Source organism: Mesoplodon mirus, assembly GCF_964341445.2.
Source record: "Mesoplodon mirus genome assembly, chromosome: 7".
Taxonomy (NCBI): domain Eukaryota; kingdom Metazoa; phylum Chordata; class Mammalia; order Artiodactyla; family Ziphiidae; genus Mesoplodon; species Mesoplodon mirus.
Window position 1 is genome coordinate 13,146,484 of NC_138983.1, and position 26,595 is coordinate 13,173,078.

General features: G+C 38.1%; 2 protein-coding genes and 1 pseudogene across 3 annotated transcripts; 2 read left to right on the forward strand and 1 right to left on the reverse strand.

The window, feature by feature from the left end:
• Nucleotides 1-2,391: 2,391 nt before the first annotated feature.
• LOC309807526 (olfactory receptor 10AG1-like) lies at nt 2,392-3,509 on the forward strand (annotated as a pseudogene). Its single transcript has one exon. The product of its transcript is annotated as an olfactory receptor 10AG1-like (transcript).
• Nucleotides 3,510-10,781: 7,272 nt separating this feature from the next.
• LOC309807944 (olfactory receptor 5D13-like) lies at nt 10,782-12,701 on the reverse strand (the record flags this gene model as incomplete). The annotated part of the gene is given in 5 exon segments (XM_082627967.1): nt 10,782-11,093; nt 11,095-11,316; nt 11,320-11,353; nt 11,355-11,454; nt 12,593-12,701. Coding segments are annotated over 5 exon segments (777 nt in total).
• Nucleotides 12,702-18,938: 6,237 nt separating this feature from the next.
• LOC309807945 (olfactory receptor 4S2-like) lies at nt 18,939-19,876 on the forward strand (the record flags this gene model as incomplete). Its single annotated transcript, XM_082627968.1, is given in 2 exon segments — nt 18,939-19,419; nt 19,422-19,876. Coding segments are annotated over 2 exon segments (936 nt in total).
• Nucleotides 19,877-26,595: the final 6,719 nt, after the last annotated feature.

Sequence of the window (26,595 nt, forward strand, 5' to 3'; positions counted from 1 at the left end):
CGGGAGAGGCCACAACAGTGAGAGGCCCGCGTACCAAAAAAAAAAATTTTTTTTCAGTAAATGTAGAACACTATATTTTTGGTTGCAACTTCTGTTGTTCAACTTTTTCTGGCTATTTTTGTACCTGAGTTTCAGTATTCTTTTCAAATGTACTACCCTACTTGAACAGTAAGGAATAATTTAGAGAGAGGATCAGAAAATGAGAGAAGAGCTTACATAAAGAGAAGATACACTAAAAAGAATAAAGCTGTTGGCAGTTTCTGAAGGCAATGGTTAACTCATCAAAGGTAAGTGCATTATGCTTACTAGTCTAAAAAGATTGATGAGTCATTCAACAAACAATTTTAATCAGTGTCCAACTACTACACTCTACATTGAATTAAATAGGTGAATAAAACATAGCTAAAGGTGTAAGGATAAGGTAGTGAAAAAAAATAGGCACTGTTGTGTATGTAGTCTTATACACATGAAATCATATCTTAGTAATGTCTCCTATTAGCCACTAGTTTCTGACCATTTTAAAGACTCAGTTAAAGCATTTTTGCATTTCTTAAAATCACATTTTCCTTGGGAGAATTATACAATAATAAGGTACGTTTAAACACCTTTGTACCTTAAAATATAATCTAGAATATTGTGGACAGGAAAAGAAATTATGATTTAATGTTTTTTTTCTTACTCAGAGAATTCCTCAGGATGACCAGGTTTTGGATAGATTGTTGCTTCAGTCCCATGTGTGTCTGTCTGCACCTTTGTAGCTGAAATGTTGACCCTTGTCCTCACTTAACACCCTTAGAATATGGCTATAGGCGTGTCTCTTCTTTGCAGTGACTTACTCTCTGTGGACTCTCAAATCCGTTAACACATGAAATGAAAGTTATGTACCACGAACTGAAAATAATGAAGTAATCTGCTACTTCTGCAAGAGTGAGTGACAAGAATATAATTTCTAACACACTCCTCCACACACATGCCACAGAAGGCATGCTTGAACTATACTAGGAGGGAGAGAGTTTGCTCTGACTTTTGGGTAGGAACCCTTGCTTACACCCTTGGAGTCTATTGCAAAGAAGCAGTCAAGTTGACTCCTTTTAATTTATTCAAGAAGTTAGTAATCGAGCTTCCCTGGTGGCGCAGTGGTTGAGAGTCCGCCTGCCAATTCAGGGGACACGGGTTCGTACCCTGGTCCGGGAAGGTCCCACATGCCACGGAGCAGCTGGGCCCGTGAGCCATGGCCGCTGAGCCTGCGCATCCGGAGCCTGTGCTCCGCAGTGGGAGAGGCCACAACAGTGAGAGGCCCGTGTACCGCAAAAAAAAAAAAAAAAAAGAAGTTAGTAATCACTTCTGTGGAAAAAATATACTATGTATTGCATAGAAAAATGTATAGAATATCAAAAGAACCTTAAAATCTAGCTATAGCAAAGAAAAAAAGTACTTTACAAAGATGGACAACCTCAACCCAAAACATTCACATGCATGAATGAACACACATGTATGCAAAGAAAAGAATGATTGAATTAGATGGGGTCAGCAGAACAACAGCAAATATTGAAGACGTGGGTAATTTAGGAAGATCTCAGAGATGACTTATGGCTGATGTCTCTTTCATACAATAAGTGTGTGAGGGGTGTACATTCTAGTTAAAATTGCTTGCTTCAACATAAGTGCTAGATATACCTGCCTCGTACCTCTCGTGTGTTCCTGGACAGGAACTAAAAGATCAACTAAAAGTTCCTTTTCTCCAAGCTGAAAAATCTGAATAAAAATTATGACTGCTGATTTTAGAAACTGTGAAATACACAGTTTTAAAAATTAAATAACATCCCATAATGCTGAGTAGTCAGCTCATCAATTTTATTTGTAAGAAAAAAGCCTAAATGTGCAGAATGTCAAGTCAAACAAGACTTTGGAAATACCACAAGAAAACCATCGTATTTGAAAATTAACTGTATTTGTCTCCAAAACTATTTCAGATGGCTTACAAAATATTTACAAGGACAATAGAATTAATTTTGAATTGAGAATAATGAAAAACAGAATTGAGAGGTGAGGAGAATAGCACGTCAGTTGAAAACATGAAATTGTTGTCACAGTTGAACATAAATTCAGATTTTGCATTTTGAGTGTTCAGATGAAGAGCAAAATTATAATCACATGTCTTCAGAACCAAATACATAGCAGAATAAACAGACTGCAGGGATGTTTTTTCTTATAGATAGATTTAATAATAAAGAAAAATATACTTCACTGTACTTTTAGAGCACCTGGCATTATAGGTTTGGTTTTTATAGGGAAATGAAAATCAGAAGGCATATCATCCTGTTTATACACAAGAAAACAAGAGCCAATGAAAGTGAAATAATGGCACCTCTGAATGAATCATTCCCACAGATGCAATATGAAGAAATGAAAGCAGAAGACAAGGTTTCCACAGTGATGCAATTTGTACTTCTGGCATTTTCTGACCTTCCAAACCCCCAAGGATTACTCTTTGGGGTGTTCTCCATCATTATCTTAACCAGAAATAGCCTCATAATAGTAATAACTAGGCTTGACCTTGCACTACAGAAAACCATGTATTTTTTCCTGGCAAATTTTTCCTCCTTGGAAATGTGTTACGTGTCTGTCACTCTCCTTAGGATTCTGGTGAACCTTTGGACTCAGGATAGAAGCATTTCTATGCTGGACTGTGCCACCCAAATGTCTTTCTTCCTTATGCTGGAAACCACTGAAGGTTTCCTCCTGGCCGTGATGGCCTACGACCACTCTGTGGCCATTTGTAAGCCTCTGCACTATCCCCTAGTCATGAACCAAAAGATGTGTATCCAGCTGGCTGTTGGCTCCTGGATCAGTGGAATCCCAGTGCAGATAGGGCAAACATCAGATTTTCTCTCTGCATTTCTGTAATTCTAACCAAATTAACCACTTCTTCTGTGACATACCCCCCATTCGGAAGCTGGCTTGTGGAGACACTTCTGTGCATGAGCTGTCAGTCTATGTAGTAGCTCTGTTGTTTGTTGCCGGCCCTTTTATGTTGATACTTGCCTCCTACAGCAAAATCATTTGCACTATTCTGAGGTTGCCAACAGCCAGAGGAAGAGCCAAAGCCTTCTCCACATGTTCTTCTCACCTGCTGGTTGTGCTTTTATTCTTTGGATCTGCTACCATTACGTACTTAAGGCCCAAATCCAGTCATTCTGCAGGAACTGACAAACTGCTCTCTCTGTTCTACACCATAGCGCTTCCCATGTTCAATCCCATGATATACAGTCTTCGGAACAAGGGTGTGATTGCTGCACTGAGAAAATTATTACTTAAAAAGTAGTATGAGGGGGGGCTTCCCTGGTGGCGCAGTGGTTGAGAGTCCGCCTGACGATGCAGGGGACACGGGTTCGTGCCCCAGTCCCAGAAGATCCCACATGCCGCGGAGCCGCTGGGCCCGTGAGCCATGGCCGCCGAGCCTGCGCATCCGGAGCCTGTGCTCCGCAACGGGAGAGGCCACAACAGTGAGAGGCCCGTGTACCGCAAAAAAAGTAGTATGAGGAGTTTATTTATAATTGTTTTAACTGTTTGCCAGTTATCAGAGAAACTTTTTAAATCTCTGCATTCCCCCGTCAAGAAGTTAACCACTTCTAGTTTATACTGTACTTTTTGATACTTTTTTAATGCTTACCCGCAATTTACTGTGCTTAAATACGTATGAGTCACAGTATCTTCTATACGTTATGCCTAAAGAATAATCCTGTCTTATGAATAAAAGACTAATGTGCATCACATGTTTCATAAAAAAATTCCATCTGTTAAGATTTTTGGTTTGAATATACTGAAAAATATGCCAGATTAGTTACCTAAATAATTGTTTATATCTCCACACTTGTATTTTTGGCAATCTTTGATTCTATAGCAAGGAAGGTGGCTCATAGCAGTTAAATAATGAATGTTTGAAGGAGGGATGGAACGAGCAAAAGGACAAAGGAATATTGCCATGCCCTACCCAGAATCCCGGCAAAATCTAGAGATTTCAGGGAACCAATAACTTTGGGAGCATATTTATTTACCCACTATACACTCATGTGAAATTATTCCAATCATAATACCAAGAGACAAACTTTCATGCATTTAGTTTTCTTTATAAATGCATGTTATACCAGAATCTTCCTACTTGTCTCAACCCATTTACTTTGCATATGTTTCTATGTTCAACTTTGCAGTTTTGGCCCCAGAGTAATTTACCTTGAATTATTTCATCTTTTTCACCACTGCCCTCCAAACAGCTAATCGTATGCCAATTTATATATTTAAAATGAAATATCTATTAATTTTAAAATGTAGAAAAGTGTTAGGTTATTTTTAGAATTACCCAACTTACACAGTTGCATTGCATTAGTGTACCTTGCCTAATCTTCCATATCTTTAACCCCTTTGTACAGGGTTTGAAAATTTTAAACCATTGAACTGATGTTATCAAGGAAAGTAAGCATCTATCAGTAGAATCATTAATGACCATCCTCCCAATTTCATTCTCAAATGAGCAACTCACATTAAGATACTTGGTACATCTGTCTCTGAGAACTTCTGCTGAAGTTCTTTGGACAATTATGCCATTCTGTAGTTTTAGTTATAATTGTACTCATATGTATAAGACAATGGTAGCTCCTGTTCTATAGGGAGTTATATTTTACTTTTTTAACCCATTTGTATCCTCTACCATCTAACATGAGGTAATACATTTATTTGTTTATTTTATTCACGAACTATATATGTATATATCCCTTCTCATTTAATGTTTTATATAAGAATTTTATACACAGTCAGTAATGGAGACCAAGATGATGATGATATACTGATGACAAAGATGATGATTATGATGGAGGCATCAGTGGTGGTAGTTTTTGCTTCTGAAAATTAGTAAAGCAGGTGTCATACAATCATGGGAACAGTGCCGCCCCAGGAGTTCGGGTCACTGATTTTTAATCTTCTCTTTACCAAACTAAGATGGTAAGAACATACTGTTTCCTATTAACTCCCAGGATTATTACAAGGCTCACTTATCCACCTAGCATGGAAAGTCATTTGGAAAAGCTTAAAGTACCAAAAATGGAGGTGTTGGTGGTATTTAGGTATAATCCCTAATCAAATCACTACATCTGCTGTATTTTATATTCAAATTTATGGAGATAATCGTAGTACTGCTATTTTTGAGGAAAGGGACATTCCACATGTCAACTACCTAGGGAAGAAAACCTACGTGTTTATGCACTGGAATTATTTCCTTTTATTAATGTATATGTTGAGTTTTTTTCTTAAATGTGCTAGTCAAACATTCACTCACCTAAACCGTGAATATGGAACACAGCTAAATTTTCATTAATATTCAAATAAAATGTTAATTAGCCTTTTTACCATTTTAAATTCAGGGCCAATGAACAAGTATAGGTTTATGAGTTCCTTCATACTTTTACAAAATTCCTTGAGACCTTTGCATTTTCTCTTTTTAGTTCTCTACCCCTTGTCTTCCAAATCTGTTAATTCACAATGAGACAGCCTATAGAAATCACTTTTTGGAGATATAATTATTTATATGCTATCCATTTCCAGGTACAATAATTGAGCCTGACTGGAAAGAAATTTATTACATAGTATATAAAAAGAGTCATGTGGGAATTCCCTCGCAGTCCAGTGGTTAGCACCTGGCACTTTCACTGCAGGGGCCCGGGTTCAATCCATGGTCAGGGAACTAAGGTCCCGGGAGCCTTGCATCACAACCAAAGACAAAAGTCATGTGACTTTACATATAATTACTTGACTAACCCATGATTGCTACCTAGGGCTCCATTTATTTCTTGAAGTAAAGAGCAAGAAATTATTCTCACGTATCTTGCTTTTTTGTACTTTTCAATTATATCAGTTTTCTGAATAGTAGCATTTACTGACCTCTGGCCACCAAATATGTGGGTGATCCAATATATAACTTGCTGAACTATTTGCTGAAGACTTAGATTCTCTGTTATGCTAAAACAGTGGCTTCAGTAGATATATCATTATAAATATATATTTAATGAGAAAGGAAACATGTACATTTCTGTATGGATTCATTTTGGATGAGCGTTGTTATATGTTGGAGATTGCTTCTTCACAAGGGCATTTTACACATTGTCTCCTTAACAATAGTAATACTTTAGACATAATGTCCCTCTAAAAAATACTGGTGAGGGCTTCCCTGGTGGCACGGTAGTTGAGAGTCCGCCTGCCGATGCAGGGGACACAGGTTAGTACCCCGGTCCGGGAGGATCCCACATGCCGCGGAGAGGCTGGGCCCGTGAGCCATGGCCGCTGGGCCTGCACGTCCGGAGCCTGTGCTCCGCAACGGGAGAGGCCACAGTGGTGAGAGGCCTGCGTACCGCAAAAAAAAAAAAATATATACTGGTGAAAACTAAGCACTATTGCTCATAAGAACGTAGTAACAATTATAATTTACAAAAGCTTCTTTCACCAAAGAAATTTTATGACATGTGAGGAATATGTGTCCTTAGACAAAAGATTTTAACATGGTGACTTGAAGCCATAAATGCGGCCTGTGTTCTCTGAACTACAATTCCCAACAATTTCTATACCTTGATTGTCCTAATATATCAATCTCTTCCAAGAGTGTAGTAAATTTTAGTAATAAAATTTAAAGTTGTGATAAATCTATTCACATTTCTTTTTAGTCTCCTTATTCTCTGGCTCCTTGGAAGAGAGCCACATTAAATGGAGTTGACGAGGAAAGCTCGTTCTTAAGAGGATAAAAAGTATTTAGACTAAAAAGTGAAAATAATCACTGCTTTAGATGCACAATTTTATATATATATATATATATATATATATATATATATATATAATTTACATTACATTATATAATTTAGTGCTATTTTAACATTTTAGTAAATTTGCTTTTAGTGACTAGACTTATTCTACAACCATACCACTCAAATGCTAAGACTAGTTGAAACCATTTCCCTGTTCACGTTGAATGGCTTTTTTTTGCTAGTGTAAAGAAGTAGTTGAATATTTGTCATTATGACTTGGTTCCTAATTTCATAGGAATATATTTACTAATATTGGACTGAGCACTAATATATCCTGGAGCCTATTAACTTCATCACAGGACCTTTCATGTTTTTGTATTTCAAGCTACATGTCAGTGAGTTTAGCATGGAGATCAGCATGGTATAAAAACAGACCCTGGGGCTTCCCTGGTGGCACAGTGGTTGAGAGTCCGCCTGCCGATGCAGGGGACACGGGTTCGTGCCCCGGTCCGGGAAGGTCCCAAATGCCGCGGAGCAGCTGGGCCCGTGAGCCGTGGCCGCTGGGCCTGCGCGTCCGGAGCCTGTGCTCTGCAACGGGAGAGGCCACAACAGTGAGCGGCCCACGTACTGCAAAAAATATATATATATATACACATACTACAAAGCCCTGCTTGATTATGTTTCTCTTCTTTCTGACTTCCCAACATACAACTCTTCACCTGACTCACTCTTGTAGAAACTTTGCAGAGATTTACACCATTAAAGAAATTAATAGAGAGTATACTAAGACCACAAATATTATGAAAATGTTATTTCTCTAATTTAAATGTTTCATATTTTAAAAGTATGCTTGTTATAAAGTTTGTGAAAGTATCAAAATTTAATAATTAAAATTGTTTTATTTAAATCAGAATTAAAATTAGTTTAATTCTTATTCAGATTGTTGCCAATGGAAGATAGGAGAAATAAGGAGTTCATTTTAAGGGGCCTCTGATGACTTGGTACACAACTGGAGATAAGTCTACGCTGGCTGAATTTTATCCAAAATAAAAATGTTTGTTTAGATTCTTGCTACTCAGAGTCTGGTCCAATGGCCAGTAACACCAGCATTACTTGGAAGTCTATTAGAAATGCAGACTCTTGGGCCCTACCACAGGCCACTGCACCAATATCTGCATTGTACATGTTGGGCTGCACCCTGCACGCCTACGAGGCCTGCACTTGTCCAGCTCTAAGACTGAAGGAAGAGCACAGAGTCAGCAACAGAGACATAAGTGGTTTAATGAATGGGGGATCTTAATGTCTGAAGCAAGGTCCTGGAGCAACACCCCACGGTGTGCAGTGGCTGGGGGCAGGACATGGTGGTCTTTGCTCCCAGGGGGAAAGGGAAGATTGCCAGTTATAGGGGGAATTACGTCAGGTTGGCTCATTAGTTACCAAGAAAACTAGCAGAGGGTCATGTCCCTCACCACCCCTTTGATAAGAACAGTCACTAGCTGGGGCCTGAGACAAGTAAGTAGGAAGGCCAGTCATGTGCATAGCATGTAGGGGAAGCGGGCACTGGTTGGGCAGGGGATGGACAGAGAGCAAGAGAACAGCCATCTTGAGTGGCCTGACCATACAATACAGCACCCCCAGACGATTTGTATGAGTAATAAAGTATGAAAATCACTGGTTTTGATTACTTTTGGTTTGATGGAAATTTTGGTGATTTGGCAAAATAAAAATACAAGAACATACTCAGGCGTTTTCCCCTGCCTTTTTCTATGTTGTCATTTATCACTTTTTCCCTCTTTTATTCACAAATTCAAGTCCAGAGAGAATTCATCTTTTCTCCATATACAAGTGAATGTACCACGAAGTATGCAATAAAATGATTCATTCTGAAGGGTAATGATTGATAATACTTACTTTGTCATAAGTGTGTTGGAAAAGGGCCTGTATATGTGTGTTGCATCCCAATAACAAGATATTACACACACGTGCACACACACGTGCACACACACAAACACAGAAATATTAAATCCTCCCTGATGGAATTAAAACTGACAATTTTCATTTCATTACCCAGAGTGAAGAACAGTCCTTGAGAAGAATTATTTGGAAAATGCACAATAGAGTATATTAGTAACTGGCCAGAATATTGTTAGCCATGTGGGACCCCTGGTTTATAACTAAGGAAAATTAAAAGTAAAATGTTTGGCTTCTTTATGTTTCATAGTTGCCTACCTACCCACACCTACCCTACCTATCCAGTTTTGGTGGTGTACCTTTATCATATAAGGTGAAGTTAAATGTTTTATTTGAGACCAACACACTTATTCTGAACATGTGAATATTATTTAATCACTAAGGTGATATAGAGGAACAATATTGCACATCTGCATAGTGCATATCCTGGGGAATCTTATGTGCTACAAACCATGATCAGCGAGAGATAAACGGAGATAATATTTTGAATTTTTTTCTAACTCAATCACTCACTGGGCAAAGACCAGAAAATGAATAATCACTTTAGGATACATTTCAATCTAAAACAATTGCAGCAATACCATATTTGTCTGGCAGATGACTCTATACCATGCAGGTAAATGTGTAATTAACTAAAAATTAAACTTTAAAAACAAAACAATATTTATACAAACTATTTTTTTATTGACGTATAGTTGATTTATAATGTTGTGTTAGTGTCTGGTGCACAGCAAAGTGATTCAGTTATACATGTATATATTCTTTTTCATATTCTTTTCCATTATGATTTATTACAGGATATTGAATATAGTTTCCTGTGCTCTACAGTAGGACCTTGTTGTTTGTCCATCCTGTATGTAATACTTTGCTTCTACTAACCCCAAACTCCCAGCCCAACCCTCCCCCTCTCCTCCTCCAACTTGGCAACCACAAGTCTGTCCTCTATGTCTGTGAGTCTGTATACAAACTATTTTTGAAATGTTTTATGACATCCACTGCATTAGTAAATAGAATTTACAATATCAAGTTTAACACATCAGACTGTGAGACATGTGAGACTAGTAACAATTTTTCATTTTTGGTCTGGGTCCCTTGTTAATCCTTTGATATAAAATCAACACTTTTACTTAAAATTCAGCCATCATGTTTAATATCACTTCCTGTATTATAATAGAAGTACAGGAGGCCCTTAAGCAGAAAGGAGCAAAGAACTTGGCCTGATTTTAGAGACAATGCCTCCAGGCTCTCATTGCTAATTCTTTCATATCCACATTCTGAGTTAGCTACAGCTTTTCAGAATTCCTCTATAGCCCTGATATTCCTATTGCTTAAATGAAATGGAATAATGTTTTAAAAAATGATTTATTATTATACCAATGTATGAGTCAAGATTTTATGCTGGTATTTACTGTTAAATAAGACTCCTAGTGTTGCTGCAGTAAATTACCACAGACTTAGTTGTTTAAAACAATGGAGATTTATTTCCTCGCAGTTCTCCAGACCGAGAAGCCTGAAATCGAGGTGCAGGAAGGCCATGCTCCCTCTGAAGATGCTAGGGGAGAATCCTTCCTCACGTCGTCCAGATTCTGGTGGCTCCTGGAGCCCTCTGGTGGGCAGCAGTAAAACGACAATCTTCCCTGTGTGTCTCTGGGTGTCCTTTTCTGTCTCTTATAAGGACACACTCATTGGATTTAGGGTTCACTTTAATCTCATTTTGATTCTTACCTTAATTACATCTGCAGAGATCCTATTTCCAAATAAGGTTTCTGAGCTTCTGGGTGGATGTGGATATTTGGGGGACACCATTCACCCAACACAAATTATTTCACATTTGCTTTACAGCTATTTTATTAGACATTGAATAGAAACCAAAAGATCAGATAACTGGTTTATGACTCTAAATTGAAAAACCTAGTGAGTTGACTACATAATTTGAATCATCATCTCTACTAGAAGCATTGAACAACACTATGTAATAGATCAAATTTCTTTTGGTGACACAAATCTTCAACAAAATTGTATTCAGCGATTCATTAATTTCCTGACACTCTCTTTCACATCTTTGTTCCTGAGGCTGTAGATCAAAGGGTTCAGCATGGGATTCACCACTGTATAAAATACAGAACTTACTGCGACTATGAGCCATGAGTTTTTGGTGCTGGGTACACAATAAAGGAAAAGGACAGTCCCATGGAGAATGGTGAGGGCAGTCAGAATGGAAGCACACGTGGAGAAGGCTTTTTGGCGCCCACCAGCAGAAGGCATTTTTATGATAGTGACAAAAATGGACATATAAGTAGTGAGGATAATTACTTTGTTTGACAAAACAAAGCGCTTGGCTGATGTAGGGATCCAAACAGGAGACGAAGACAATGACAGAGTGCTCACAGACAAAATTATTTGTGATGTTATACCCATAGAAGGATAATGCCAGTAGAAAATAGGTGAGTGTCAAGGAAGAGACTACACCCCACGTGTAGGACCCAGCCACCAATGATGCACAGAGCTCTAGGGACATGACCGCTGTGTAGAGCAGAGGCTTACAAACTGCCACAAATCACTCATAGGCCATCACTGCCAAATGAATGTTTCTGCACTGCAACTATACAAGCCAGGAAGAATTGCATGATGTATCCTGGGAAAGAGATGGTTCTGTCTTGCACAACCAAGTTCTCCAAGAGTTTGGGTGGAAAAACTGGGAGAAATGAAGGGTGGGAGAAAGAGAGAGAGAGAGAGCTTTGGAAGTGGAATCTGATTCCAATGAACAAAATGTAGGGCTTATGTATGCGTCCATGGCCTTGGGGATTTAGACCACAGAGAATATTTACTGAACTATTTCTTTTTATGTCATGAACTCAGAAATTAGCTTGAATGTTTTTCTATGTGGCAATTTACAAGAAGGTAGTTTCTTCTAAATCACTGGAGACAGCGCCTCATCTAGCCTACCCCATGAATTTCTTTTTAAAAATTAATTACAGAAAAATATATGAACTGAATTAAAAAATATGGTGACTACAGTAAAACCCAAAGTGAAAGATAAATCAGCTAAAATGCAACTATTCAGAGATAACTGCTATTACATTTACTGTGTGATTTTTTTGTACTTTTCTGTGTATAAAGTGCATGTGTTTTGAGGTGTATAAACAACATAACTTGGATTCTGGTTTTATTGCTTAACATAAGTATTATTATTTTCAGAAACAGTGATGTACTTTATTGAAACTAAATTGTGTTTTCTTCTAAATATGGCCAATCCACACTTCCAAGCTTATATTAATACAGTTAAATAATATAATCTCTTAAAAGTGACAAATGCATTTTGGAAACGTGTTTAAGTCTCTAAAACCACTGGGTATCAACCAATCCACTGGTTCCGCTAAACCAAAATACCACCCAGTTAGATCCACTTGTGCTTTCCCTAGGCCCATGACAACCTGACTAACCCTTACCAGACTTTAAGGAAGCCATAGCACAAAAGAGGCAGTTTCTCACCAGGCATAGAATTATTTGTTGTACATAGCATGGCCTTGATCCAGAATCCCACGGGTCTACATGGTTATTCTTTCAATGGGACAGGCTTGAGTTCTACAGTGCATCTTCTCCCCATCACTGACACCTGGACCAACTCTGGAGCCAATTTCTGCACCCAAATCACCTAAATCTAGCAAACTTCTTGTATATTAATTTTCTTTGCTGCACAACCAACTTAGAGGGTTAAACGCATACACATTTTTATATCAGTTTCTGCAGCATAGTAGTTTGGGCCTTGTATGGGAAGAAGTGTTTGCATAACTTCATAAGATAGTGCTAGACTGTTTTCAAAGTCATTTAACCTTTCACTCTCCTCTGAAATGCATAAACATTCAACTTGCTCCACATCTTCACCAATATTTGAAACTCGTTCATTTTAGCTATGCTAATGGGAGTGCAGAAGTATCTCATCGTGATTTTAGTTTTAGTTTTAATGAGAATTTCATTGATGACTAATTATGCTTAGTATCTTTTCATGTGTTTACAGACGATTTGTATATTTTGTTTTGTCAAATGTCTGCTCAAATATTTCACCAACTCTTTAACTAGGTTATTTTTCTTCTTGTTTTGAGTATGAAGAGTTCTCTATATATTCTGCACACAAATCCTTTATCAAACATATATATTTCAAATATTTACTCACATTCTGTGGCTTATATTTTCATTTTATTAATGATAAGTTTATTAATAAGTTTTGAAAGATATTTTTTCTATTTTATGCTAAAATTTTTTAGTTTTAATTTTTATGTTTACATCTATGATCCATTTCATTTCATTCATGGTAATGGTTGTATATGTTATGAACTAAAAGTAAAGACTCATTTATCCATATGGCTAGCCAGTTATCTCAACATTGTTTGTTGAAAATTATCATTTCTCTATTGAATTATAATGGCATGCTTTTTGAAATTTAAATGGCCAGAGTTCCTTGAGTCCATTTTGGGACCCTCTTATTCTAATATCCCACTGCCTTGATTACACACACACACAAAAAAAAAACTTTTGGAATAAAATAGGGATATTAATTTAGGGAAAGCAGAACAATACTTTAGTTAATTTTGTTTGCTAGTCAGCAGGCTATATGTTTCATGAATAAAATTTAACTTCCACCATTTATTATACAATGATTAGCAAAGGATTCATTACAAGCTACAGTAAACTGAAACATTTGTTAAAGCAATCTCTGGAGTATGAGTTTCCCGATTACAATTCTAGGGACTCGTCTTAGACCCACTCATATCTGATGAGCTGGGAATCAGTTTTACTTTGGAAACACACATATAAAATTATACTGTATATGGTAAAGCATTTAAAAATAATTTACAAAACATTACAAAAGACAGTCAAATAATTTCTTTTCCAGTTTGGTTTACATGTTGTTTACAGCTATTTCACTAAATGTTAATGTATGCAACAATCAATAATCAACAATCAATAAAATGTTCTGCTGCCATAGGTATATTAATTAAAAGCCTGTTGATTAAAAGATTTGAATCAGGGCTTCCCTGATGGCGCAGTGGTTGACAGTCCGCCTGCCGATACGGGGGGCGCGGGTTCGTGCCCCGGTCCAGGAGGATCCCACGTGCCGCGGAGCGGCTGGGCCCGTGAGCCATGGCCGCTGAGCCTGCGCATCCGGAGCCTGTGCTCCGCAACGGGAGAGGCCACAGCAGTGAGAGGCCCGCGTACCGCAAATAAAAAACAAACAAACAAAAAACCCCAAAACAAAAAAACTGATACTCTTATCCCCTTTTTATAGGTGAGGAAACAGGCACAGAGAAGTTAAGTAACTTGTCCAAAGTCACACAGCTGGTAGGTAATGGAGGCAGTACTAGAACCAGGATGGCAGTCTGCATAGCCAAGTACTGCTTAGGCGCTGGCACAAAGAAGGCACTCCCACTGCCCAGCCAGCACAAACATGGAATTTCAGTATCAACAAATATGCTATGAATCTTTTGCAACTTCCCGATTGCTCACTGCTGCCAGTTTCTGTAATAAAAAATTTAATTATTAGAAACACTTCATGCCCTGTTAGTGAAAATTAAAATGCCTCTGATCATAGAAGGGGGCCATCTATAGTTTTTAGAATAATCTATATGAGCTGGAGCTCCATCTTTTCCATGTAAATTGAAGGATACCAAAAGAGACATGAATTGACCTGAAACCAGAAGTTCTTGATGAATTTACTGAGGATTTCTTTCTATGATTAATGAACCTCATGTATATTTCTTCTCAGTAGTCAAACATTCTTTAAGATATCAACAGGCTTTAGGATTGTAACGAAAGTGGTAGTATATTTCAATGAGTATGCCAATAAAATGGCATTTTATTTCCAGGACATAAGAAATATTAAAGAATACAAAGAGAAAACTAAAAGTTGAATTCACTGTCTAAATTCTGCCAAACTCTGGCTCTTGTATTTCCCTCCATGACAATGAAGTTATAAAGTACAGAGAATTATAATTGGAGTATTACTCAGTGGACCACAAACCATGTAATTAGTCGAAACACTGTCTCTTATGTCATTGTGGTGGATGAATTTTCTTCTAACTCATTAAAGATAATTAAACCACTACATCTGTTCCATTAATTACTTTTTGATATTGAATTAGTGAAATAATACATATTCACTGAAGTAAACATGAAATGTAGAACTGGAAATAAGAAAAAAAAAGAACAATCTAGAAGTAATTGTTATTAACTCCATTGCATTTCAAATCCAGCATTCAGGCTTAGAGTAGAGAAACTTGGCCAGCACTGCCTTAAGCAAAGGATAAAAGTGACACCTTCAGTGGTATAATGTGGATATCATTTACCCCTGATATGATGTGATGAGAAAAGCTTCACACCTGTGATATTCTTTCCCAAAAACCTATAATCTCAGCTTGATATGAGAGAATCATTAGGTAAACCCATATTTGGAAACATTCTACAGGATACTGCACTGGTACTCCTTAGAACTGTCAAAGTCAAGAAAAACAAGAAAATGATGGGGTTTCCCTGGTGGCGCAGTGGTTGAGAGTCCACCTGCTGATGCAGGGGACACGGGTTCGTGCCCCAGTCCGGGGAAATCCCACATGCCGCGGAGCGACTGGGCCCGTGAGCCATGGCCGTTGAGCCTGCGCGTCCGGAGCCTGTGCTCCGCAACGGGAGAGGCCACAACAGTGAGAGGCCCGCATACCGCAAAAAAAAAAAAAAAAAAAAGGATGAAAAACTGTTACAGACCAGGAGATATTGAGGAGATGAGACCTAAATCCAATGTGGTACTCTGGATTGCATCTCAGAAAGAAAAGAGGGTATTAATGGGAAAAAAAAAACTGATGGGATCAAAATAAAATTTAAAATTTGGTGATCATAATGTGCTCTTATTTCTTTTTCTTTAATTTTATTTTACTGTGGTAAGAACACTTAACATGAGATCTAACCTCATAAGGTATTTTTAAGTGTACCATACAGTATTGTTGACTACAGATATAATTTTGTACAGTGCATCTGTGTTCATCTTGCTTAACTGAAACTTTGTGCCAATTGATTTGTAACTTCCCATTTCCTCCTCTACTAAACTCTGGCAGCTATTATTCCACTCTTTGATTCTATGAATTTGATTACATTAGATACATCATATAAGTGGAATCATGCAGTATTTGTCTTTCTCTGACTGGTTTATTTCCCTTAGCATCATGTCCTCAAGTTTCATCCATGTAGCCACATATTATACAATTTCCATCTTTTTAAGGCCAAATTATATTCCATTGTTTTTATATACCACATTTTTTTTAATCCAATCATCTGTCCATAGACATTTCAGTTGTTTCCCCATCTCGGCTACAGTGAATGGTTCTGCAATGAACATGGGGATGCTAATATCTCTTTGAAATCTTGATTTCAAATCTTTTGGATAATATCCAGAAGCAGGATTACTGGATTATATACAATTCAATTTTTAATTTTGTAAAGAACCTCCATACTGTTTTCCGTAGCAGCTGCACCATTTTGCATCCCTACTAACTATTTACAGTGAGGTGTGATGAAAACCCTCTGAAATATCTTTGCAATTTATTTTGTAAATCAAAAATTATTTTTAAATTGTAAAATTTATTTTTAAAATGTCAACATTCGCGTTAATAGTCCCATTTTATCGTATCTCCAATACCACAGCCAGCTCTGCTTTATGCCAACACACCATCACCTCTGAATTGAAAAAGCATAAACATAATAAGTAGCCTCTCAGCATCCACTCCCCCTCCCGCCCACTTTGATTCATTTTGCTTCACCATTTGCCAGACTTTGTTTTCAGTATCTGTGGCTATGAGTGTGTTGGGACCAGGTTGAGGGGTGGTGGTTAGGGATAGTTAGTAACATTTTTGAACTCATTACTAACTAAATAAGAACTAATTTAGTGAATGCAAATTTACTATTTCCTAAAAATACAAGTTTCACAAAAAAATAAACAAGACACAAAATATCTAATTCCCTAGGCTGCAAAATTGGTATGCGGAGAAGTCAGGGTTCAAATACCATCTTCTTCACATAGAGAAATACTATTATACAAAATCACAGTGGCCTTAGGGCTTACTCCAGTCATAGCAATTATCTTATGGTTGTGTTTTGACGTGAATACTGCCCTTGTGTATCTCCCTACTACCCTCTCTTTTTCATTTCTATATAATATTCAATTGAATAAATACAATCAAAATCATTTCTCGGGCTTCCCTGGTGGCGCAGTGGTTGAGAGTCCACCTGCCGATGCAGGGGACACGGGTTCGTGCCCCGGTCTGGGAAGATCCCACATGCCACGGAGCGGTTGGGCCCGTGAGCCATGGCTGCTGAGCCTGTGCGTCCGGAGCCTGTGCTCCGCAACGGGAGAGGCCACAACAGTGAGAGGCCTGCGTACCACAAAAAAAAAAAAAAAAAAAAAATCAAAAGATATAGGTGAAATTTATTTTAGTAATATTTAATCATATTTTGTTTAACCCAATTATACAAATTTTTATGATGTCAAAATATTTTTATCACTTTAGTTTTTTAACTTAAATTTAAATAAATTGAAACTTCAGTTTCTTAATCACACTATCCACACTGCAAGTGCTCAGTACCCACAGTGAGCTACCATATCTCATACAGCAGACAGAGTACGCACTAATCTAATTACTGTAAGGAGAGGTGGGAACAAAACATGGCTCCAGCAGACCAGGAATTGATAGATACCAGGAAACTACTGGTAATTTTACTAATATGATCATGCTTTCTCTTTATGTAAAAAAAATCTTGATTTTTTTAGAGACATGAATACTGAAGCAATAAAAGTTGAAATGACATGATTTGCATTAAAATACTTTGGAACCAAAAAGAAATGAAAAAGAGAGATGAAACAAATATAGTAAAACATTAGTCATTTTTAATCTGGATAACAGATATATGAGCACTTATTATCTCCATTTCGTGTTAATTTGAAATTTTTCACACTAAAATGTAAGAACTGGGAATCTAGTTGGAAAAATCAAAAGGCGTAATACAGTGAGTGCTTCCCTTATGCTGGGCTAGGTTTGGTATTTGAAAAATTCTCTGAAGTAGTCAGTCACATTTCCATTTGAAGGATGAAGAAACCAGAGTTCAAAAAGTTTAAATGACTTGCCAAATTAATGGAAGCAGTATTTGTACTGAAGCAGTACAAAAATAGATACACATCGTCCCAAACTTCACATATCTTTTGGTTCAAAAGAATACAGAAATAATGAAAGAAACTACATTCAATGACAGTGATTCTTTGTATTAAAAATATCATCTCAGATTTCATGATATAACATTAAAGTTGGAGGAGACCCTGGTGTTCACGTAGCGTCAACCCATTGACCAAAGAAACTGGGTCTCAATGAAGATAAGTAACTTGCCCCATTATCTCACAGTTGGTCACTGTCAGAGGCACATCTAAACCTACCTGAGCATTGTTACCTCCCATATCCTATAATAACTAATGTCAACTAGATTCTGAAGTCTTGAGCATCTTGCAAATGGTATTTCCTTCTTGTGAAGCCTCTGTGCATTTTCCCCAACTTTTAAACATATAAGGAGTGACAAAAAGTAAATTCCCAGAATAATCTAATATGTGGTAAAGTCAATCAAGGTGATAGTAATTTGGGAGGCCAAAGAGCTACATAAAAGGCTAGTTACATGCCAGGTCTGGCTCAAAGTTGTACATTTGAAGGCATATACTTATGATCACAAATGTCTGTGTGATAGGTTCCATGTATCAACTGGAACATAGGAAAAAAGCATCCTGGAGTTGAGAGAGAGGAGGTTATCACTTGGAATCTCAATTTAAAAGGAAGATATAATTTAAATTCTCAAGCAACAATGATTCAGATAACTGATTATTAAGTGGAGAGCCTAGATTCCATGCCTAAATATATTTAAAGTCCATTAATTTTCCTTCTTTCCTCTTTCTTCCTCCATCCCTCAGTCAATCTCTGGTCATTTTAAGAAACAGACTATACCGAAACCAACACCTCAAGGGAGAAATTTTGTAAATAATTGTTTAAAAATAATAACAATAATGTTATGGCATCATGTGCCCAAATCTAATTGTCCTTTATATTTTTTCCAACAGGTAAAATCACACAATGTTTCTCTCTTGTGACCTGCCCAGATTCCATGGAAAATAATGTCACTGAATTTATCCTCACGGGTCTTTCCCAAAATAAGGAAGTACAGCAACTATGCTTCTTTTTGTTCCTACTCTTTTATATGATCTTCATGATTGGAAATTTTTTCATTATAATAACTATTCAAAGGAGCTCAAATCTCAACTCTCCAATGTACTTCTTCCTTAGCTTCCTATCGTTTGTTGACATCTGCTATTCCTCTGTTACAGCCCCCAAGCTGATTATTGACTTTCAAGCCAAGGTCAAGAGAATCTCTTTTGATGGTTGTATGGTCCAGCTCTTTTTTGTCCATCTGCTTGGCTGCACAGAGGTCTCTATCCTCACAGTGATGGCCTATGACAGGTACGTGGCCATCTGTAAGCCTCTACGCTATTTGGCCATCATGGACTGGAAATTCTGCTCCATATTGGTGGTGTTCTGTTGGTTAGGAGGCTTTGTGAATACTTTTATCCAGACCTTCTCACTGTACAACTCCCTTTCTGTAGCCCCAACCTGATTGACCACTACTTCTGTGACGTCCACACTTTACTGAAGCTGGTTTGCACAGACACATATGTGGTGGGGCTCATTGCAGTGGCCAACAGTGGCATGATTTCACTGAGCTCCTTTGTCATTCTTTTGGGCCCCTACACCGTCATCTTGCTTTCCTTCAAGTCTCGCTCATCAGAGGGGAGGCACAAGGCTCTGTCCACATGCGCTTCCCACATCACTGTGGTAATATTATATTTTGTCCCCTGCATCTTCATCTACCTGAGACCTTCCACCACTTTTCCTGAGGACAAGATGGTGGCTGTATTTTACACTGTCATCACACCCATGTTGAATCCTCTGATCTACAGCCTGAGAAACACGGAGGTGAAAAATGCAATGAAGAGACTATGGATCGAGAGGTTGTTGGGCAGAAACAGGAGAGACCTTGGGGATTGATACAGCCTCCGTTGTACCAGTTTCCAAAAGGGTTACTGGGAATTAGTCAGTCATTAGCCCTTAATCCTATCACACAAATAAATAATTGAAAATCATATAAAGAGTCTTGGATTTGAAGTCTAACGATGTAGTTTGGAAGGTACCAATCACCAGTAGTTTGACTTTAGTGATACTCTAAAGATACTCTGATATCTGATAAGAGATATTCCCTACTGGGAGCCCTGAGTAGATTAAACATTTGTACAGGGAAATCGGACACCAAACACAGTCTATTTCGTAACAGAGAGTACTATTGCCTCTGAGCAATGCCTCTAAGTGATGTGGTATGTCAGGTATACATATATTCCAATAAAGGAATGATACCAAAAACAAATGCTGACATTGATTTCGCTATCTTTGCCTTGCCTGTTTCCACATCTGTTAAATGGATTGAAGCTACTTTTCCCACCACTTCCCAGGGTTATATAGAAAATCAAATGAGATGGATGTAGAGGTGAAAGCATTTTGTCAGCGGCAGGAACTGCTTTCATTGATGTTATTGTTGTTACCATAAACTTGGCAACTCCAGACATCTAGACAACCCTCATTTAAAGAATTTGATTTGGGGTTGAGGGGTTTTTCTCACATGATCATTACTAAACAGTTCATAGATGGGAATTGTTTATGTTGATATTACAGTACAAGCTATACTGGGCTCAGAATGTTTAAAAACATGCTCACCTATAGTGAGGGCTATCTGAGTCAAGGAAAGGGTTTTTAGTGATTGCTGGGGTGAGCCACTCAGACCCCCTTCAGGATGGAAGTACTCATTCCCTCAGTTGCCAGGAGGGATGGCTGCTCATGGCTCACTGTTCATCCTTCTCCAGATAATGCCTCCCCCCAGGGCAGTACCAATATCATGTCCTCTTCCTCCAGCAGGCTACAGCCAGTAATGGTCAATGTGGTGATAAAAAGACCAGGGCCTCTTGCCTCAACTTTAAACAACTGTGAAGGGCCATCCCAGCTCTAAAGCTCCTTGTGGGACCATCTAAGATCTTTTGTGTTACTGTATCATGGTTCAACTTCTCCCCTCTGCCCAAGTCTGCTTCCTTCATTCTTTTACAGACGTGGATATTGGAAGCATTTCCCAAGAATTTTTTACACACAAATTCAATCTGAGAGATGTTGCCTAGGGAACTCAACCTTTGACATCGATTTATAGTAAAGGGGGGAAATATATGCAAATATTAAAATAATCAAAATTATTTTGCATGACTTGAAGAGAGTTCTACCTTCCGAGCAGGTTTACCTAACTTGTTATGTGGCTACCTATCACCTTCATAACCTCTCATCATTGAAACCCAGGAAATTTGAAGAGTTCTGAGTGAGTGATCTTCTTTTCTTTTCTCTCCTGATGAGTAAGGAAGTAAACCTGGCTTCCTTTAAGCACTGAAAGGAGACTTTAAAATTTCAAGACGTGTGCTCCAAAAAGCACTGAGCCTCCTGGGGCACAGAGCCTGGACTCTATGACAGGGGCTGCAGGACCAACAGCCTAAGCCAGGGGCCATATGGAGGATATGGCTGAGATTCAGAGTTGTATAGCCAAGATGAGCCCAAATCAGCAAAGGAGAATGAGGAATTGCTACCCATACTATATAATAACTCCTATAAATCAATAAGAAACATTTTAAGACACAAAGCTTATGAAAAGGCAATTCATAGAAGAAAAGTGTAAGCAGCCAATAAAATATGAAAATTTTTTTCAACTCGCCAGTAATCAGGAAAATATAAATTGCTTTAAAATGCATCATTTTTTACCATCAGTTTGGTAAAAATGTAGAAGGTTGATAAAGTCCATCACTGGTAGAGTGTGGGAAAGTAATATCCTCATATACTGTTGGTGGGAATGTAAGCTAGTGACTGGAGCAGAGACCACTCACTATCTTCCCTCCTATAGGCACACAGCTAGACCACATTGCTGACCACTGCTGTAGTTAGGAGTGAACGTAAGTAAGTTCTCTCCAATAGAATGTGAGAAGTGATGTGGACGACTTTCAGCCCTGACCACTAGAAGCCTCCCATGAACACTCTCCACACTCTTTCCTCTTCCACTGCCTGGATGCAGATGATGCTGAGTCTTAATAGATGTCTGTGATGGTTAATTCTATGTGCCAACTTGACTGAGCCACAGGATGCCAAATATCTGGTTAAATATTGTTTCTGGCTTTGTCTGTGAGGATGCTTCTGGAAAAGATTAACATTTGACTCAGTAGACTGAGTAAAGCAGATTTCCCTGCACCATGAGGATGGGTATCATCCAATCCATTGAGGGCCGGAATAGGATAAAAAAAAAAGCAGAAGAAGGGAGAATTCAGTCTCTCTGCCTTACTTGAGCTGAGCTATTGGTCTTCTCCTGCCCTTGGACTTGGACTTATACCATCTTTGGTCCTGGTTCTCAGACCTTTGGACTCAGACTGGAACTACACCATCAGCTTTCTTGGGTCTCCAGCTTGTGGACTGCACATCTTTGGACTTCTCAGCCTCCATAATCTCTGAAGCCAATTCCTGATAGTAATAAATATGAATGTAAATATATATATATGACTCTCAGTCCATGGTACTTCATTATGCAAGCCCAAGGAAACTAATACAGAATGGGAGTGAAGAATAAAGATCAAAGAAAATAAATTTTAAAACAAGAGGGACCTTACATAGATCAATGATAAAATAAGAAATGTAGTTAGCTCAGTCTTGAGATTAGTAAACAACACACACACACACACATATGTTTTGGAGCATATATAAGATAATATAATATGAAACAGTTAAAAGAATGGCACTATGGGTTCCAGTCCAAGATGATGACAAAGGAAGTTCCTGAACTCACTTCCTCCCATGAACACACCATATCTACAACTACACATGGAACAATTCCCTCTGAAAGAAATCCAAAGACCAGCTGAGTGACCCCTACACACTGAGTGAACAAGGAAAAACCCACACTGAAATGGGTACGAAAGGCTGAGACACACTCTCACCATAAACCATTTTCCTAGCACAGGGACAAGCAACCAGGAGAGAACTCCCAACTCCCAGCTTCTCTCTGAGGAGTGAAGATTCTGGACCCAAAATCTAGCATCCCAACTTTTAAGAATTCCACCTTAGGAAGGTACCCCAAAACACCTAGCTCTAAAAGCCAACTGGGCTTGTACCCACGAGACCCGCAAAACCTTAGCAAACAAAAAAGTAGTTCTTAACAGGCACATGAGTATTTGCTGTGGCTACCCTACCTGGACTCAGTGCTGAGGGAGCAAACAAAAGACTCCCATCTCCCAGTCTTTCCCTGAAAGAGGCTTATTTGCATAGTTTGAAAGCTGTTGCCTTAGGGTCCAGCTTTCAATCAGCCTGCTTCTAAGTGCTGACTCTGGGACATTGACTGGTCTTGGCAAACCCTCAGCTACTGGGAGCCACTAAGAACTAAGAAGGCAACTTGGACAATCACAAACTTTTGAGAGAAAACCAAAAGCTCAGGCCATGCTGAAAATAAATTTCACCTCCTACAAAGACCACTCCATCAAGACTGGAAGAGGTGCTATTTTATCTAATGCATAGAAACTAACACAAAGAGTCAAGGAAAATGAACAGAGGAATATGTTCCTAACAAAAGAACAAGATAAACCTTCAGAAACAGACTTTAATGAAATGGAGTTAAATTACCTGATAAAGAGTTCAAAATATTTGTCATAAAGATCCTCACTGAGGTCAGGAGAACAATGCATGAACAAAGTGAAAATTTCAGCAAAAAGATGGAAAACCTAGAAACTACCAAACAGAAATCACAGAGCAGAAGACTACAATAATTAAACTGCAAGATTCAGTAGGGTGGTTCAACATTAGACTAGATAAAGCAGAAGAAAAAAGAATCTGTGAACTCAAGGACAGGGCAGCAGAATTCATTCAATCAGAAGAGCAAGGAGAAAAAAAATAGAGGAAAAGAGTGAAGACAGTGTAAAGGACTTATGGAACACCATCAAGCAGACCAATGCTTGCATTATAGTGGTTCTAGACAGAGAAGATAAAGAGAGAAAGTAGCAGAAAGCTTATTCAAAGAAATAATGGGACAGGGAGATAAGATCTGTGCTTTGTGACCCCCTGGAGGAGTGGGATAGGGAGGGTGGGAGGGAGGGAGACGCAAAAGGGAAGGGATATGGGAACAGATGTATATGTATAACTGATTCACTTTGTTATGGGGCAGAAACTAACACACCATTGTGAAGCAATTATACTCCAATAAAGTTGTAAAAAAAAAAAAAAGAAAAAGAAATAATGGGGAGTCCCCCAGTGGTCCAGTGGTTAGGACTCCACACTTCCACTGCAGGGGGCATGGGTTCAATCCCTGTTCGTGGAACTAAGACCCCACATGTTGTGCAGCACGTCCAAAAAAATAATTAATTTTAAAAATCGTTTTTAATTTTTAAAAAGAAATAATGGTTGAAAACTTCCCTAACCCGGAGAAAGAAACAGACATCCAGATCCAAGAACCCCAGAGAGTTCCAAATAACATGAGTACAAAGAGACTCACATCAAGACATATTATCATTAAATTGGCAAAAGTTAAAGTCAAGGAGAGAATCTTTAAAAGTAGCAAGAGAGGGCTTCCCTGGTGGCACAGTGGTTAAGAATCCACCTGCCAATGCAGGGGACATGGGTTCAAGCCCTGGTCCAGGAAGATTCCACATGCCGCAGAGCAACTAAGCCTGTGTGCCACAACTACTGAGCCTGCTCTCTAGAGCCTGCGTGCCACAACTACTGAGCCCGTGTGCTACAATTACTGAAGCCCATGTCCCTAGAGCCCATGCCCCACAACAAGAGAAACCACCACAATGAGAAGCCCGCGCACCACAACAAAGAGTAGTCCCTGCTCACCACAACTAGAGAAAGTCTGAGCGCAACAACGGAGACCCAACACAGCCAGAAATAAATAAATGAATAAATAAATAAACTTATTTATTTATTTATTTATTTATTTTTTAAAAAGCAGCAAGAGAAAAACAACTTCTTATGTACAAGGGAACCCCAATAAGACTATCAGCAGATTTTTCAGCAGAAACTTTGCAGGCCTAAAGGAAGCGACATGATATATTCAAAGTGCCAAAGGAAAAAAACAATGCCACCCAAGAATACTTTACCCAGCAAAGTTGTCTTACACAACGAAAGGAGAGATGAAGAATTTTCCAGACAAGCAAAAGTTGAAGGAATTGATCACCACTAGACCAGCCCTATAAGAAATGTTAAAGGAAATTCTTCAAGCTCAAGTGAAAGGACTCTAATTAGTAACAGCAAAGCATATGAAAATATAAATCTCACTGATAAAGGTAAATATATAGTTAAATTCAGAATACTCCAATGTTGTAACAGTAGTGAGTAAATCACTTATAACTCTAGTATGATGGCTCAAAAATAAAAGTATTAAAAATAACTATAGCTACAATAATTTGTTAACAGACACACATGGTAAAAAGATGTAAATTGTGATATCAAAAACATAAATGGAGGGGAGTAGTAAAAACGTAGAGCTTTAGTATGCATTTGAACTTAAGTTGTTATCAGCTTAAAATAGACTATTATAAATATGTTTTATGTATGCCTCAAGGTAAACACAAAGCAAAAAGCTATAGCAAATACACAAAAGATAAAAAAGAATGGAATCTAGGCATACCACTACAGAAAATCATCAAATCACACAGGAAGAGAGCAAGAGAAGAAGAAAGAAACACAGGAATTATAAACAGCCAGAAAATGATTAACAAAATGGCAATAGTAAGTCCATACCAATTAATAACTACTTTAAATGTGAATGAACAAAATTCTCCAATCAAAGGACATAGAGTGGCTCAGTGAATTAAAAAAACAAGACCCAACTATATGCAACCTGTATACAGGTTGCAACTATATGCAACCTGTATCCTTCAACTTTAAGGCATAGACTGAAAGTGAAGGGATGGAAATAGATATTCCAGGCAAATGGAAACCAAAAGAGGAGCAGGGGTTGTTGCTATTCTTGTATCAGAAAAAAAGTAGACTTTAAGTCAAAGAAGGTAACAAGAGAAAAAGCACATCATGATATAGTAATAAAGAGGTTAATATGTGGAATCTAAAATAAAAGGTCAAACTCAGAAACAGTGTAGAAAAGCTGTTTCCAGGCATTGGGGGTGGGGAGGGGAATAGGGAGAGGTTGGTAAAAAACTTTCAGCTATAAGATGAATAAGGTCTGACGATTTAATGTATAGCATGGTGATTATTGTTGACAACATCATATTGTATAATTGACATTCACTAAGAGAGTAGGACTTAAATGTTCTCACCGAAAAGAAAACAAAAAATAAGATAAATATGTGAGTTTGCAGGGGGATGGATGTGTCAATTAACTAGATGGGGGAATCCTTTTATAATGTATATGTATGTCAAATCACCACCATGCACACTTTAATTATCTTACAGTTTTATTTGTCAATCATATCTCAGTAAAGCTGAAATTAAAAAATAAAATAAAAAATGGAAAAAAAAAAAGAATGGTGCTATGGACTGAATTTTGTCTGCCAAAATTTCATATGTTGAAGCCCTAATCCCTAATGTGATGGTATTTTGAGATGGAGCCTTTGAGAGGTAATTAGAGTTAGAGGAGGTCATGAGGGTAGAATCCTCATGATGGGATTAGCAGCTTTAGAAGAAGAAGAATA